General features: G+C 44.7%; 1 protein-coding gene across 1 annotated transcript in view; it reads left to right on the top strand.

Moving 5' to 3' along the window:
- LOC142296579 (uncharacterized) overlaps positions 1–13,113 on the top strand; it is a 152,242-nt gene extending 139,129 nt beyond the window's left edge. The window contains exons 13-15 of the mRNA XM_075340358.1: positions 191–307; positions 11,199–11,309; positions 12,777–13,113. Coding sequence (XP_075196473.1) covers positions 191–307; positions 11,199–11,309; positions 12,777–12,903 — 355 coding nt within the window. The 3' untranslated portion in view covers positions 12,904–13,113. The remainder of the gene's footprint in view (positions 1–190; positions 308–11,198; positions 11,310–12,776) is intronic.
- The last annotated feature ends 945 nt before the right edge of the window (positions 13,114–14,058 follow it).

Below are 14,058 nucleotides of genomic sequence, written 5' to 3'. Positions count from 1 at the left end.
AAATGTGCTTTTCTTTCAAAAATAAGGAAATATCTAAGTGATCCTAAACTTTTGAACTGTAGTGTATGTTTTTTTATTTGTGAATTACACCACAGATATACAACCTTAGCAAGACGTGATTGACTCCAAAGCAGCCACAAATAAGATTTTCTGCTACTGTACTTTTCTCAACTTCTATCTTTCCATTCAGGTATCTTGATTTAAGTGGATGTAAAAAAGTATCAGATATAGGGATTCAAGCATTAGCAAGAAGCTGCCAACAACTCCGATATCTAGATCTCAGCTCAACCAGTACTGGAAAACGAGGGTGAGTTTATTATACCTGGTTATAAAGTGCACAGAGTACAACTACCTGTACAAAGAACACTAAAAACAACAAAATTGAGGGTTGGGATGCCAGGGACAACGGTATTTGGTTTTAAAGGCATCATTCTCTGCATATGACTTTTTTTCTGTCCAATTTCATATAGGCTTCACTAGAGGAAATTGTTAAAGATTATTCAAAATGTTTCAAATATTCAAATGTAACAGATTTAAAATACGGTTAGAAGAAATGCAACATACAATGCTTCAATTTGCATTTATTAGAAGAAAAAAAAAGAAAAAAAACAACCTAAAGAAGTGTTTGTAAATGATTCTTTACGGGGAAGCTATTGTCAGAAAATGACCTAATGCTTACATCTGGTTTTTATGAATTTTTTTTTTCAAATTTGACAAAGTTTGTGTTAAAAATAAAAATCTTGCAATTCTCAAACTAGCCACTAGGGCTTTTTTAGACTCTAAGGGTATGTGCGCACGTTGCTTTTTACCTGCTTTTTACCTGCTTTTTTGCTGCTTTTTCTTCTGCGCTGTTTAATGCCAAAATGGATGTGTTCTTCTATTCAAGCAAAGTCTATGGGAATTTGGGTTTCTTGTTCACACTATGTTGTTCAAAATGCTGCCTTTTTGTGGCAGAACTTTGGTCAAAAACTCAGCTTTGCAGTGCAAAACCCAAATGGCAAAAACAATTGACATGTTGCTTCTTTGAAAAGCTGAGTTTTTGACCAAAGTTCTGCCTCAAAAAGGCAGCATTTTGAACAACATAGTGTGAACAAGAAACCCAAATTCCCATAGACTTTGCTTGAATAGAAGAACACATCCATTTTGGCATTAAACAGCGCAGAAGAAAAAGCAGCAAAAAAGCAGGTAAAAAGCAGGTAAAAAGCAACGTGCGCACATACCCTAATGGGATTTTGTTTCAGCAAACAACATATGTACATAGCCATAACAATCAGACACTCACCCTATTTTATTGTATTAAAACATCTAATGAGACTGTGCAAAGGTCATTGTGAAGGGAGGTGGAGCAGGCTCAAGTGTGACATCACCTTTTATAAATGGTAGATCATGTGTTTTCAGCTGTGTATATAACGTTCCAGGACTAGTCAGGTCATCACAGGGTACTACACGATCTTTATCTCCCAGTGCAGAACTCAAACCCCCATGGTTCTGGGTCCCCAGCTTGTAGCGCTACTTCCATCAGCATACACAAATCCTAAGTGACACCTTGCACCACACCCTGTCAGGCACACCAGAGGGCTGCTAAGCTGGAATAGGGCCGCCCATCTAGGGGTCAGGCAGGGAGGTGGGAGGTGAAAAGTCAATTCAGTGGTAGCCCTAGAGCAGTGAGGCGCTCGAGGAAGCTGGGAGTTGGAGCTCCCAGCGGGAGAAGTAACTAGGTTGCAGACAGTGGTCTGGCACCGGAGGAGTCAGAGACCCGGTCGCAGGATATTAAGACTGGGTGCTAGGATAGTGTTAGAGGATAGCCAGCAGCCGCAGTTGAATAGCCGGGCTGGGGCCGAAGGCACGCCGGGGTACACGGATCCTACGTCGGGGAGAAGCTTCAAGCAACCCAGCAATTAATCTGCGGAGGAAAGGACCTTTATGGACTGTCCCCACGAAGCTCAGAGATCGGGGGCGCTAGCGCAACGAGGGGGATAGGGCTTTCCAAGCAAAGCAGCCCACTGAAATCCCAAACGTGAGCCCCTGAGAGCAAGCTCCTCTTGCTACCCATAGCAGGGAACGGGGCCTGGACAGCTCTAAGCTTAAGGGCCATTTGAACACTACAAAATAACTGAGCCCAGAGGAAGGGCTTGGACCATCAGGCAGCACTGCAGGGGACGGAACCCGGACGAGCTCCCAAAGAGAGCAGTGGCACCCAGAGACTTGTTTACTACGTTGTCTGTGTCAGCTTTCTTCCTGAGTGAGTACGTGATTAGCCCCTGCTACCAGCAAGCCTGCACTCCCCCTGCACCCCACTTCCCAGAGTCCTGGGGCCTTCCCTGCTCATGGAGGGTAACGTCATCTGGCTGCCCCACTCCATCACCTGGGGTTCTCCCAACGGCAGCAGCCGTACTCCCCGTTACCGCACACCACGGGTGGCATCACGACCTATATCTCCCCTGTAAATAGCCCCCTTCTTCATTTGAGTGTGGCCCCTAGCCCCCGGGTCCGGAGACCTTCGAGCCACGAGTAATCACCCCTAGATCCGAGTGGTTCAACCGCTGCAGGGGCGGCACATATACAGAGGTGTTACCTGCCACTGTAATCCTGACTCTGATTATATGGAGCCTTAAGGGTGCTTTAAACATTGTGACATCGCTAGCGATTGCTAGTGATAGCACCCGCCCCCATCTGTGGCACGATATGTGGTGATCGCTGCCGTAGCGAACATTATCGCTATGGCAGCGTCAAACGTACATACCTTGTCAGCGACATAGCTGTGACGGCCGAACAATCCCTCCCTCAAGGGGGAGGTGCGTTTGGCGTCATAGCGATGTCATTGCAGCGTCACTAAGCGGCCGGCCAATAGAAGCAGAGGGGCAGAGATGAGCGGGAAGTAATATCCCGCCCACCTTCTTCCTTCCTCATTGCCGGTGGAGGCAGGTAAGGAGATGTTCGTCGTTCCTGCGGTGTTACATATAGCGATGTGTGCTGCCGCAGGAACGACGAACAACATCGTAACGGCAGCAGCAATGATATTAGGGAAATGAGCGACGTGTCAACGAGCAACAATTTTTCACGTTTTTGTGCTCGTTGATCGTCGCTCATTGGTGTCACACGCTGCGATGTCGGTAACGGCGCCGGATGTGCGTCACTAACGACATGACTCCGACGATAAATCGTTACCGATATCACAGTGTGTAAAGCCCCCTTTAAGCGGGCTTTACACGCTACGATATCGTTAACGTATTATCGTCGGGGTCACGGTGTTTGTGACGCACATCCGGCGACGTTAACGATATCGCAGCATGTGACACGTACGAGGGACCTTAGTCGATCACAAAAGTGGCCAAAATTATTCGCCACGGAGAGGTCGTCCTGAATCAAAAATTCGTTAATTTCTTATTAGCAATGTTGTTCGTCATTCCTGCGGCACCACACATCGCTGTGTGTGACACCGCAGGAACGACGAACATCTCCTTATCTGCCTCCACCGGCAATGCGGAAGGAAAGAGGAGGTGGGCGGGATGTTACGTCCTGCTCATCTCTGCCCCTCCGCTTCTATTGGCCGGCCGCTTAGTGACGCCGCAGTGACATTGCTATGACGCCGAACGCACCTCCCCCTTGAAGGAGGGATTGTTCGGCGGTCATAGCGACGTCGCTGCACAGGTATGTGCGTGTGACGCTGCCGTAGCGATAATGTTCGCTACGGCAGTGATCACACAATATCGCACGTACGACGGGGGCGGGTGCTATCGTGCTCGACATCGCTAGCCGATGCTAGCGATGTTGCAGCGTGTAAAGCCCGCTTTACTGTTAACGTTTTCTGTAATATTACAAATTTATTTATTTATTTTTAATAAAGAAAATAAAAAAAAAACGACAAAAAACATTGCCAATTTTTTTTAAGCCCTGTTCAAGCGGATTGTTTTTTCAGCGCCGGAGTAGCGCTTTAAATGTAAGCCCTCTCACCACTGTCTTATACTTACCTGTCAATGTTTTTTCTGCGCCACTCCAATCCCTTGGTGCCATCTTCTTACTGTAACTTCTGACTGGCTGAAAGTAAAAAGTTACATCGCGAGCTCTATGAGAGAAAGAACGAGGCTCTCATAGACTTGTATTGATTTGTGGCCTCCTGTGCACTCCATTTAACAATGGAGCTGCAAGCAGGTCACAAATCGCCGGGACCAATGAGAGTGGCAGTGATAGAAGATGAAGATCCCGGAGGGTGAGTATAAGAGAGGGTGCAGGGGACTTAGGGCGGCTTTGCACGTTGCAACATCGCACGTGCGATGTCGGTGGGGTCAAATCGAAAGTGACGCACATCCGGCGTCACTTTCGACATCGTAGTGTATAAATCCTAGATGATATGATTAACAAGCGCAAAAGCGTCGTTATCGTATCATCGGTGTAGGCTCCGACTTTTTCAAAATTACGCTGCCGCGACAGGTACGGTGTTGTTCCTCATTCCTGCGGCAGCACACATCGTTGTGTATGAAGCCGCAGGAGCGAGGAACATCACCTTACCTGCCACCGGCGGCTATACGGAAGGAAGGAGGTGGGCGGGATGTTTACATCCTGCTCATCTCCGCCCCCCCGCTTTGATTGGCTGCCTGCCGTGTGATGTCGCTCTGATGTTGTACGACCCGCCCCCTTAGGAAGGAGGCGGGACGCCGGCCAGAGCAACGTCGCAGGACAAGTAAGTGCGTGTGAAGCTGCCGTAGCGATAATGTTCGCTACGGCAGCTATCACAAGATATCGCATCTGCGACGGGGGCGGGGACTATCGCGCTCGGCATCGCTACAATCGGCTTGCGATGTCGCAGCGTGCAAAGTACCCCTTAGATTTAAAGCACCACTCCAATGGTGAAATTAATAAAAAAAACAAAAAACCACGAGTGCTGTTTTAAAAACATTCAGATTGTCTCTCCAGGACTGGAGACAAACTCTAGTGCAGCACCACCTATTGGAAGTAGCGATCCTAAAAGTTAAATGTGGATTTTTACCATCCTTTACATATAACTTAGGATATATACAGTTAGGTCCAGAAATATTTGGACAGTGACACAATTTTCGCGAGTTGGGCTCTGCATGCCACCACACTGGATTTGAAATGAAACCTCTACAACAGAATTCAAGTGCAGATTGTAACGTTTAATTTGAAGGTTTGAACAAAAATATCTGATAGAAACTGTAGGAATTGTACACATTTCTTTACAAACACTCCACATTTTAGGAGGTCAAAAGTAATTGGACAAATAAACCAAACCCAAACAAAATATTTTTATTTTCAATATTTTGTTGCGAATCCTTTGGAGGCAATCACTGCCTTAAGTCTGGAACCCATGGACATCACCAAACGCTGGGTTTCCTCCTTCTTAATGCTTTGCCAGGCCTTTACAGCCGCAGCCTTCAGGTCTTGCTTGTTTGTGGGTCTTTCCGTCTTAAGTCTGGATTTGAGCAAGTGAAATGCATGCTCAATTGGGTTAAGATCTGGTGATTGACTTGGCAATTGCAGAATGTTCCACTTTTTTGCCCTCCTGAATTCCTGGGTAGCTTTGGCTGTATGCTTGGGGTCATTGTCCATCTGTACTATGAAGCGCCGTCCGATCAACTTTGTGGCATTTGGCTGAATCTGGGCTGAAAGTATATCCCGGTACACTTCAGAATTCATCCGGCTACTCTTGTCTGCTGTTATGTCATCAATAAACACAAGTGACCCAGTGCAATTGAAAGCCATGCATGCCCATGCCATCACGTTGCCTCCACCATGTTTTACAGAGGATGTGGTGTGCCTTGGATCATGTGCCGTTCCCTTTCTTCTCCAAACTTTTTTCTTCCCATCATTCTGGTACAGGTTGATCTTTGTCTCATCTGTCCATAGAATACTTTTCCAGAACTGAGCTGGCTTCATGAGGTGTTTTTCAGCAAATTTAACTCTGGCCTGTCTATTTTTGGAATTGATGAATGGTTTGCATCTAGATGTGAACCCTTTGTATTTACTTTCATGGAGTCTTCTCTTTACTGTTGACTTAGAGACAGATACACCTACTTCACTGAGAGTGTTCTGGACTTTAGTTGATGTTGTGAACGGGTTCTTCTTCACCAAAGAAAGTATGCGGCGATCATCCACCACTGTTGTCATCCGTGGACGCCCAGGCCTTTTTGAGTTCCCAAGCTCACCAGTCAATTCCTTTTTTCTCAGAATGTACCCGACTGTTGCTTTTGCTACTCCAAGCATGTCTGCTATCTCTCTGATGGATTTTTTCTTTTTTTTCAGCCTCAGGATGTTCTGCTTCACCTCAATTGAGAGTTCCTTAGACCGCATGTTGTCTGGTCACAGCAACAGCTTCCAAATGCAAAACCACACACCTGTAATCAACCCCAGACCTTTTAACTACTTCATTGATTACAGGTTAACGAGGGAGACGCCTTCAGAGTTAATTGCAGCCCTTAGAGTCCCTTGTCCAATTACTTTTGGTCCCTTGAAAAAGAGGAGGCTATGCATTACAGAGCTATGATTCCTAAACCCTTTCTCCGATTTGGATGTGAAAACTCTCATATTGCAGCTGGGAGTGTGCACTTTCAGCCCATATTATATATATAATTGTATTTCTGAACATGTTTTTGTAAACAGCTAAAATAACAAAACTTGTGTCACTGTCCAAATATTTCTGGACCTAACTGTATGCCAGATCAGAATCCCAATTTGCAGACACGGTGTTTCGGGGTGCTTGCCCCTCGTCAGTGCAAAGTATGGGGTGTCTGATCTGGCTCATGAGAAGCTTTGTGGGGACCACGGGGGAACACTATTCTCCTTATGGAGACTTTGCAAGCCAGTCTGTTAAAAACATGTAACAGAAAAATATGATTTAAGAAATTGGTCATTTTCTGATGCTTCCCTTTAATCACAAAGTATGTTTTGCTGCTTATTAGCACTGGACCCGAGCATTCCCTGGAAGAATGCTCATTTCTTGCCTGTATACACAGAAGATGTACGTCAGTATATGCTGGGATAACAGAGCAGCATAATGAAGAAGCTCTTGTTTAGAGAGGACTAATTAAAATACAGAAATAAGAAAGGAACCTAAGTGCTGTTCAGAATCTTTTCAATTTTCTTTTATGAACGGCAGAATACTGGGCTTTTGGGCAGTCAAAGAGCTTCTATGGCAACAGATGTCTTTTGGCTCCCTCCTACATGGTAGAAATAATACAGAGGGGAGCACTTTTACCGAGTACGCTGTACTATATATATACAAATTACATTTTACATTGCGTCTTCTCAGTCCACAGACTGTCGTTACTATGGTATTAGACATTACCAGTGCAGCTCTTGAAGCCCATTACACAAAAATATGGCTAAACAGAGCAATTTACATAACAGAATATATAACAATATTGGATTAATAGCGATATTTAACATGAGCTGCTGTGGTATTAGAAATCAGATGTATATGGACCTAATTGTACCTTTACACTGCTTTAGGCCTCCTTTACACGTCCGTGAAGATCACGCACGTTTTTCACGGACGTGTCAAAGGTGCTTATTGCCCTCCATGAGCCGTTTTTATGGCACAATGTGTGTTGTCCGTGCTCACCTGTCCTCGGTGTTGTTCTCCATGGTGCTGATCTTCCGTCTCCGGCCCTGCCGACTCACCACTGCTGCAGCTTCCAGCCCGCAGTGGAGTGAATATGCAATGAGCATAATGAGCGGCAGTTGGAAGCAAGTGACCGCAGTGCTGGAAAAGGTGAGTATAGAATTTTTTATTTTTTTCCAAACACGTGTGTTTTCTCCGGTGCGTGTCACACGGATCACATCCGTGTGGTCCATGTGCGGGTTGTGTGACACCCGTGATGACGGAGAAAAACGGACATGTCTACGTGTGGAGCACACGGGCACACGTATGCTCCATATGTACACACGGTCCATAGAATAACACGCACGTAAGCGCAGACCCATTGATATTAATGGGTCTACGTGTGCCCGTGTCTCCGGTACGTGAGGAAACGGACCAAACACGTACCGGAGACACGGACGTGTGAAGGGGGCTTTAGATAGACTTAAAGAGAACCTGACAGTTGATAAATGCTGCTAAACCAATGGTATGGCTCCATTATTTCAGCCATGAAGTTTCATTCACTCTGAAATATTGTTGAATGGATGACTAGTCAAAGAGGAAGGTCCCCTGCAGCTTTTTGCTGCCCTGCTGTTCTTGATTGACAGCTTTCTCCCTATATACATGTATCGCCCCGCTCTCAGCAGCCGAGCTACTCGGATCTGGTCCTTCTGTGGGTGGCTCGAGGGACTCCGGACCTGGGGGTCTCGCAGTCACTTCAGTTGAAAAGGAGGTTATGGTGTATGGGATTTTGGAAAGTTTGTACGTGACGCCACCCACGGTATGTGGTAAATGGGGTACCACTGCTGCTGTTGAGGGGACTCCCGGAAGCGTTGGGCTGGCAGCTAGATGTTGTTATCCCTCCGTGGGTAGGGATGGATGCCTCGGGGCCCAGGGGGAGTTGTGGTGCTGGCAGGGATTGCAGAGAGCAGGAAACTCACAGTTCGGTTGTCCTGGTGTTGGATGAGGCTGTATTGATGTGGAGGGTCAGTAAACACACAGTCTGTTTTGTCAACCAACTTGCCAAATGGCCGGTCACCTTTGGCGGGTGTCTTCGGGTCCCACACCCAGATGTACAGCCAGGGCCCTTCTTTCCACACTCTCTGTATGTCTCTTTCTTGTCTGGACTAGTCCGTTTGAACGGCCTCCGGATCGGGTCCCTTTCCCGGCACTGGCGGACTACAACCCTGTCCCAGTTGCCTCAGGATCCCCGCTACCTGATCTCCGTCACCTGTGGCCCTCACTGCCACCTAGTCCGGTAGTCCAGGGCTCCAACCTCCACCTTCTCCGGGGAGCTCCAAGCTTCCCCTGTCAGCTTGTTCACTGACTGCAGCACGACTGAAACCTGACTCCTCTCTCTCCTTCCTTAGCTCCTTTCGCCCCCTCCCTTTTTCCTGGGGAGGGGGTGAGTAGAGCCTGATTGGCTGGTGTACATCTATGTGGGGATTGTGTAGCTGCCAGGGGGAATTAACTCTTTCTGTGACTACCTGATTTTGTCAGGGCGTCACATACACACATAGAAACCTGTTAGTAAAGGGGAGAGGAATGGAGACCAGCCTCCTGGACTAGTCACCGGAGCTGCAAAGTCCCTGCCTGGCTTTTAAAGAGAACCTGACATTTCGTACATTTTCCCAATCCATGGGCATTTGTCAGGTACTGGCTGTATGTTTTCAGCCAGGTATGTTTGACTCTGAGACTAGTTGGCAGCTTCTCCCCTCCAGCTGTCGTAGATTGATATGTTTTTGTCTACAGGTGCATATACACAGAGACCTGTCAATCCAGGGCAGGGGAGAGGGGAAGAGTCACCGGGGACCTGCCTGTCTGAATAGTTTGCCGTTCGATTATTAAAAGTATGTTATTCTACGAAACACAGTTTGGGCAGCATGTATCAGCTGTCAGGTTTTTCTTTAAAATATTATTTACTCTGAAATGCATCAGAATTTCAGTGTTTAACATACACAGATACTTTGGTGATTATCTATTCTCTGGAATAACTGCTTTGATGGGGAATAACCTTCTAATACTAAGATAATATACAGTAGTTGTATGGTGACTATAGTGGTTTTGATGAAGTGTAGGCCAAGCATGTACTTGCATTCTATATATATGTGTATATATATATATATATATATATATATATATATATATATATGCTAGTTGGACAACTCTGTATTATAGCATTATATTTTTATTTAAAGGAAACGTGTGATGTTTAAATTGTATCTGAGCGGCAAGCAAGATGTTAATGAGCTGGATGAGCTTATCAGATTGATTCACATTTTTGTGGGTCAAATGTCATTACATCTTGTATTTTAGTCATTGCGATCACTAATATTTTGATTGACAGTATTTACCGTATGACTGTGCATGCAGAGATAGCTGCCAACAGGACTGCTCACTGGACACATATACATCCAACCCAGAGGTTTCAATGCATAAATTACAATTTATACTGAATCTCTTCCAGTAAACCGGTTCATCATTTAGTCAGCTTCTCCTTCTCTACCCCATGATGTCCACAGATTGCCCTGAATGTACAAATTGACAGGTTCCTTTTAAGCTGAATCTATTTTCTCCAATTTCTAAAGCCAGCTTTACACGTTGCAATTTCGCATACGATATCGTATACGATTTGCAATGCCTCCATCGTATGTGCGGCACGTTCAATTTGTTGAACGTGCCGCACAAACGATTAACCCCCGTCACACATACTAAGGCTGCTTTCACACATCCAGTTTTAGCAGAGCCGGCCAATCCGGCTCTAAAACCTATGCAACGGATGCGGCGACAATACCGCATTCTTTGCATACGTTTTTGACATGCGGCTTGTCCGGTTTTTGCTGCTTGCGGCAGGCTACTGAGCATGCGCAGTGGAAAAAACCGCATGCGGCGACCGGATGTAGTGTTTGCCGCAGGACGCCGCATGCGCCATCCATAGGCATGCATTGCAAATCGCGCCGCATCGGCTAATGTAAGTCTATGCAAAAAATCGCAATCGGCGGCAAAAAAAAAGGTTGCGATTTTTCTGCAAAGCGCCGGATTGTGCCGCACAGGAAAAACCGGATGTGTGAAAGCAGCCTTACCCGTCCATACGACCTCGATGTGGGCGGCGAACGTCCACTTCCTGGAGTGGGAGGGACGTTCGGCATTACATCGACGTCACGCGGCAGCCTTCCAATAGAAGCGGAGGGCCGGAGATGAGTGGGACGTAAACATCTCGCCCACCTCTTTCCTTCCGCATAGCCGGCTGGAGCCGCGGGACGCAGATAAGATCTGTTCATCGTTCCCGGTGTGTCACACACTGCGATGTGTGCTGCCTCGGGAACATTGAACAACCTCACGTTCAATTCATGAGGAATGAACGACGTGCATGCGATGAACGGATTTTCGTAAGATATATTGTAGCGTGTAAAGCGGGCTTTAGTCTGTGGTTACTAATTTTTGTAGAAAGTTACAATGGGAGTACCAGACAGTTCAATGTTTATAGGTCTACATGAAACAAAGGTCCAAACTAAAAAGATAAAAAGTTTGAAAAAAATGTAAATGTAAACTGTTTGAAATGTTGTATGCCAATTTGATGTGTTGGGCTAATTTCTTGCAGGGTATGCTTGCTTGCCAGCTACAGCTATTCTAACCTGGAATGCTTAAAGCTCAGTTTCTGCAAAGATATTACAGCAGACGCCATTGAAAAGCTTTGCAAAAATTGTAAAAGGTATTGTTATAGCTTATATTAAGAGGGGAAAGGAACAACCAGTATCTAGTAAATATTACAAATACGAGATGTTTGGGGAAGATGTGAAAGTCACACTACTACTGTAGCACCGCTGAACATTTGGTTTGTTGTGGTTTTTCCGCAATTTAAGTTGAAGTTTTCAGTAGAGCAAGTCGTAGAAAATTTGAACATCCCTTTCCCTTTAAAAGTTGGACAGGTCCACATATGTGACAATGTATACAACCTGTAACAAATGTAAGAAAGCTAGACACATCCAGTCATAGTAAAGTTTTAGATGTATACATTAGTCAATATTTAAAAGAGATTAGAAGATATCAAAGGACTACCATATGGCAAGCTGCTAATCAGATATAATCATTGCATACATGAATACTTGTACAGTAATAATATCATAAACTTGTTGGAATAATCTTATATTGTATAGTTATCTTAAAGGAGACCGTCATTATTGGCCAACTTTTTCCATAGCCACGTAATGCAGATTTCCAGTTTGATCCTATATTAATATGTAAGCAATGCATATTTCGCACTCTTCATAAGATGTTGTTGGAGATAAGAATTTTAACGTCCATATTGTTTTGCTTAGGCTGGAGACACACTCGCGTGTGACCCATGTGATAATTCTATCACACTGCCTGGGCCGGCCGCTGGCTCTTCTAACAGGAATGGGCCACCTGCATGTATTTCTATGCAGCTGACCCATTCCTATCAAGAGAGCCCAGGCAGTGCAATGCAATCATCGTGCGGGTCATATGCAAGTGTGACTCCAGTCGTATGGGGAGAAAAATCTGCTTCCAGAGATGTCTGGCAATGGCTTACAGCCCATTCTTCGGAGAACACATGTACACTTGACCAAACCAAGTGGACATGTGCATTGGGGGAATGGGGCTGTTGATCAAACAATCATTCAGCCAAAGGCTATCAAATATTTACATGAACCGACAGATGGCACTAAATGACCATACAGCAGCAACTAATTTGCTGATCGGTAATCATTTAATAGCCTGTGTACACAGGCAGACCATGCTCAATAATGTCCACTGAACAATTGGTATTAGATTATTCGGTGTAAATAAGCCGTCATTGTTCTCTTTACAGAGCAAAACATACTACCAAGAACGATGATCTTTTGTGCAGCACAAATGATCATTTCACCCAACGAACGAGCATTTTGTTCATTGGTTAGGTGACCAGCAGCCAGTTTGGACTGCAAGAGTATCATGAACAAGTGTTCCTAGGAATGTTTGCGCATGATAATCTTGCATTGTCAATGGACCTATAGTCTAAAATGTGTCTTCTATCTGATTCCTGACTTGAGGTTCCTCCGTTCACTATACACTGCAGCTAGGCTTACAGTGACTGTCCCATGCTTAGCTTTCCAGAAAGTCAATTAGATTGAAATGGCTTTTAATATTTTTGGTTGAAATTATTTTTTATGTTTTTCAGGCTGAAGGTCCTTGACCTTTATGGTTGCCGTGTGTCTCCTGACCTTGGGAACATAAAAAAATACAGGAATTCATTTAAAATTTTTCATGATTTGTCTATACCAACAGTAAACATACTAGGGGAATAAATGGAAATTATTGTAATCTTTACTGTACATATGTGTAATACAAGAATTTCAGAAATACTATACATTATTTTGCATGTCTGTGAATGACAACAATAATGACATCGGTGATACAGGTGTGTCATGGTTTCCCTGGCAATAGTTAGGGTACGTTCTAATGATTAGGGTTACTTGCATTTTCGATACAGTGTACTGTAATTCTACAGTACAAGCAAAGTGAATGGGATTAATTGAAGGTTGAGAGGAGAAGACAAAATTCCGGTCATGAACAGGCGCTGTCACGATGTGGATCAACAAGAAAATATTCTATACTGAAGCAACGTGTTTCGAGAGCAACCTGCTGTTATCCTTAGGTTCACGTGAGGAATAGAGCAGGTTGCTTTTGAAACACGCTGTTTTAGAATAAAATATTTTCTTATTGATCTACATCGTAACACGCCTATTCATCACCGGAATTTTGTCTTCTCCTCTCAACCTTCCATCCCTGGTTTGGGATCGGCATTGTGCTGCAGTCTCGTCCATGCCTTCATCGGGGTTGTGCCTCAATATGCACAACTGGCCCAGGTTTGCCTATCCATTAATCACTAGCAACTCATTCCCTGCCTTGCTGATCTGCACTATGAAAGCGCCTCTATTTTTTTCTTTTCCCTGGGATTAATAGAAATCTCATGTCCACTGTGCTTCTTTTTTACGAGGTGGAAACCCACTAAAAATGCATGCAATTCACACCTAATGATGTCAATACCAGGAAGTTTCAAAACAAAACAGCTTTATTTAATTCATTTAATGGATGACACATCAAATAGAGACAAAAAAGCAGCATCAAAAACACAATAAAAAACACAAGTAAACTAAGTTGCGGAGATGGTGCAAAAATACTGCAGCATCAAAAACTCAACTGATTCTGATCGTGGGAATGTTGCCTTAAGGCTACTTTACATGCTGCGACATCGCTAGCGATCTCATTAGCGATGTGAAATTCTAGATCGCAAGTGCGATCTTTTGAGATCGCACATAGCTCATTTTACGCATGTGCGATCTCGAGAGATCGCACTTGCGATCTAGAATTTCACATCGCTAATGAGATCGCTAGCGATGTCGCAGCATGTAAAGTAGCCTTTATACAACTTTCTATATTGTGTTATATTGTGCTACTGT

This window comes from Anomaloglossus baeobatrachus, chromosome 1 (assembly GCF_048569485.1).
Source record: "Anomaloglossus baeobatrachus isolate aAnoBae1 chromosome 1, aAnoBae1.hap1, whole genome shotgun sequence".
Lineage (NCBI taxonomy): Eukaryota > Metazoa > Chordata > Amphibia > Anura > Aromobatidae > Anomaloglossus > Anomaloglossus baeobatrachus.
The sequence above is the reverse complement of the archived record's forward strand: the minus strand, read 5'-3'. Positions and strand labels throughout refer to the sequence as shown.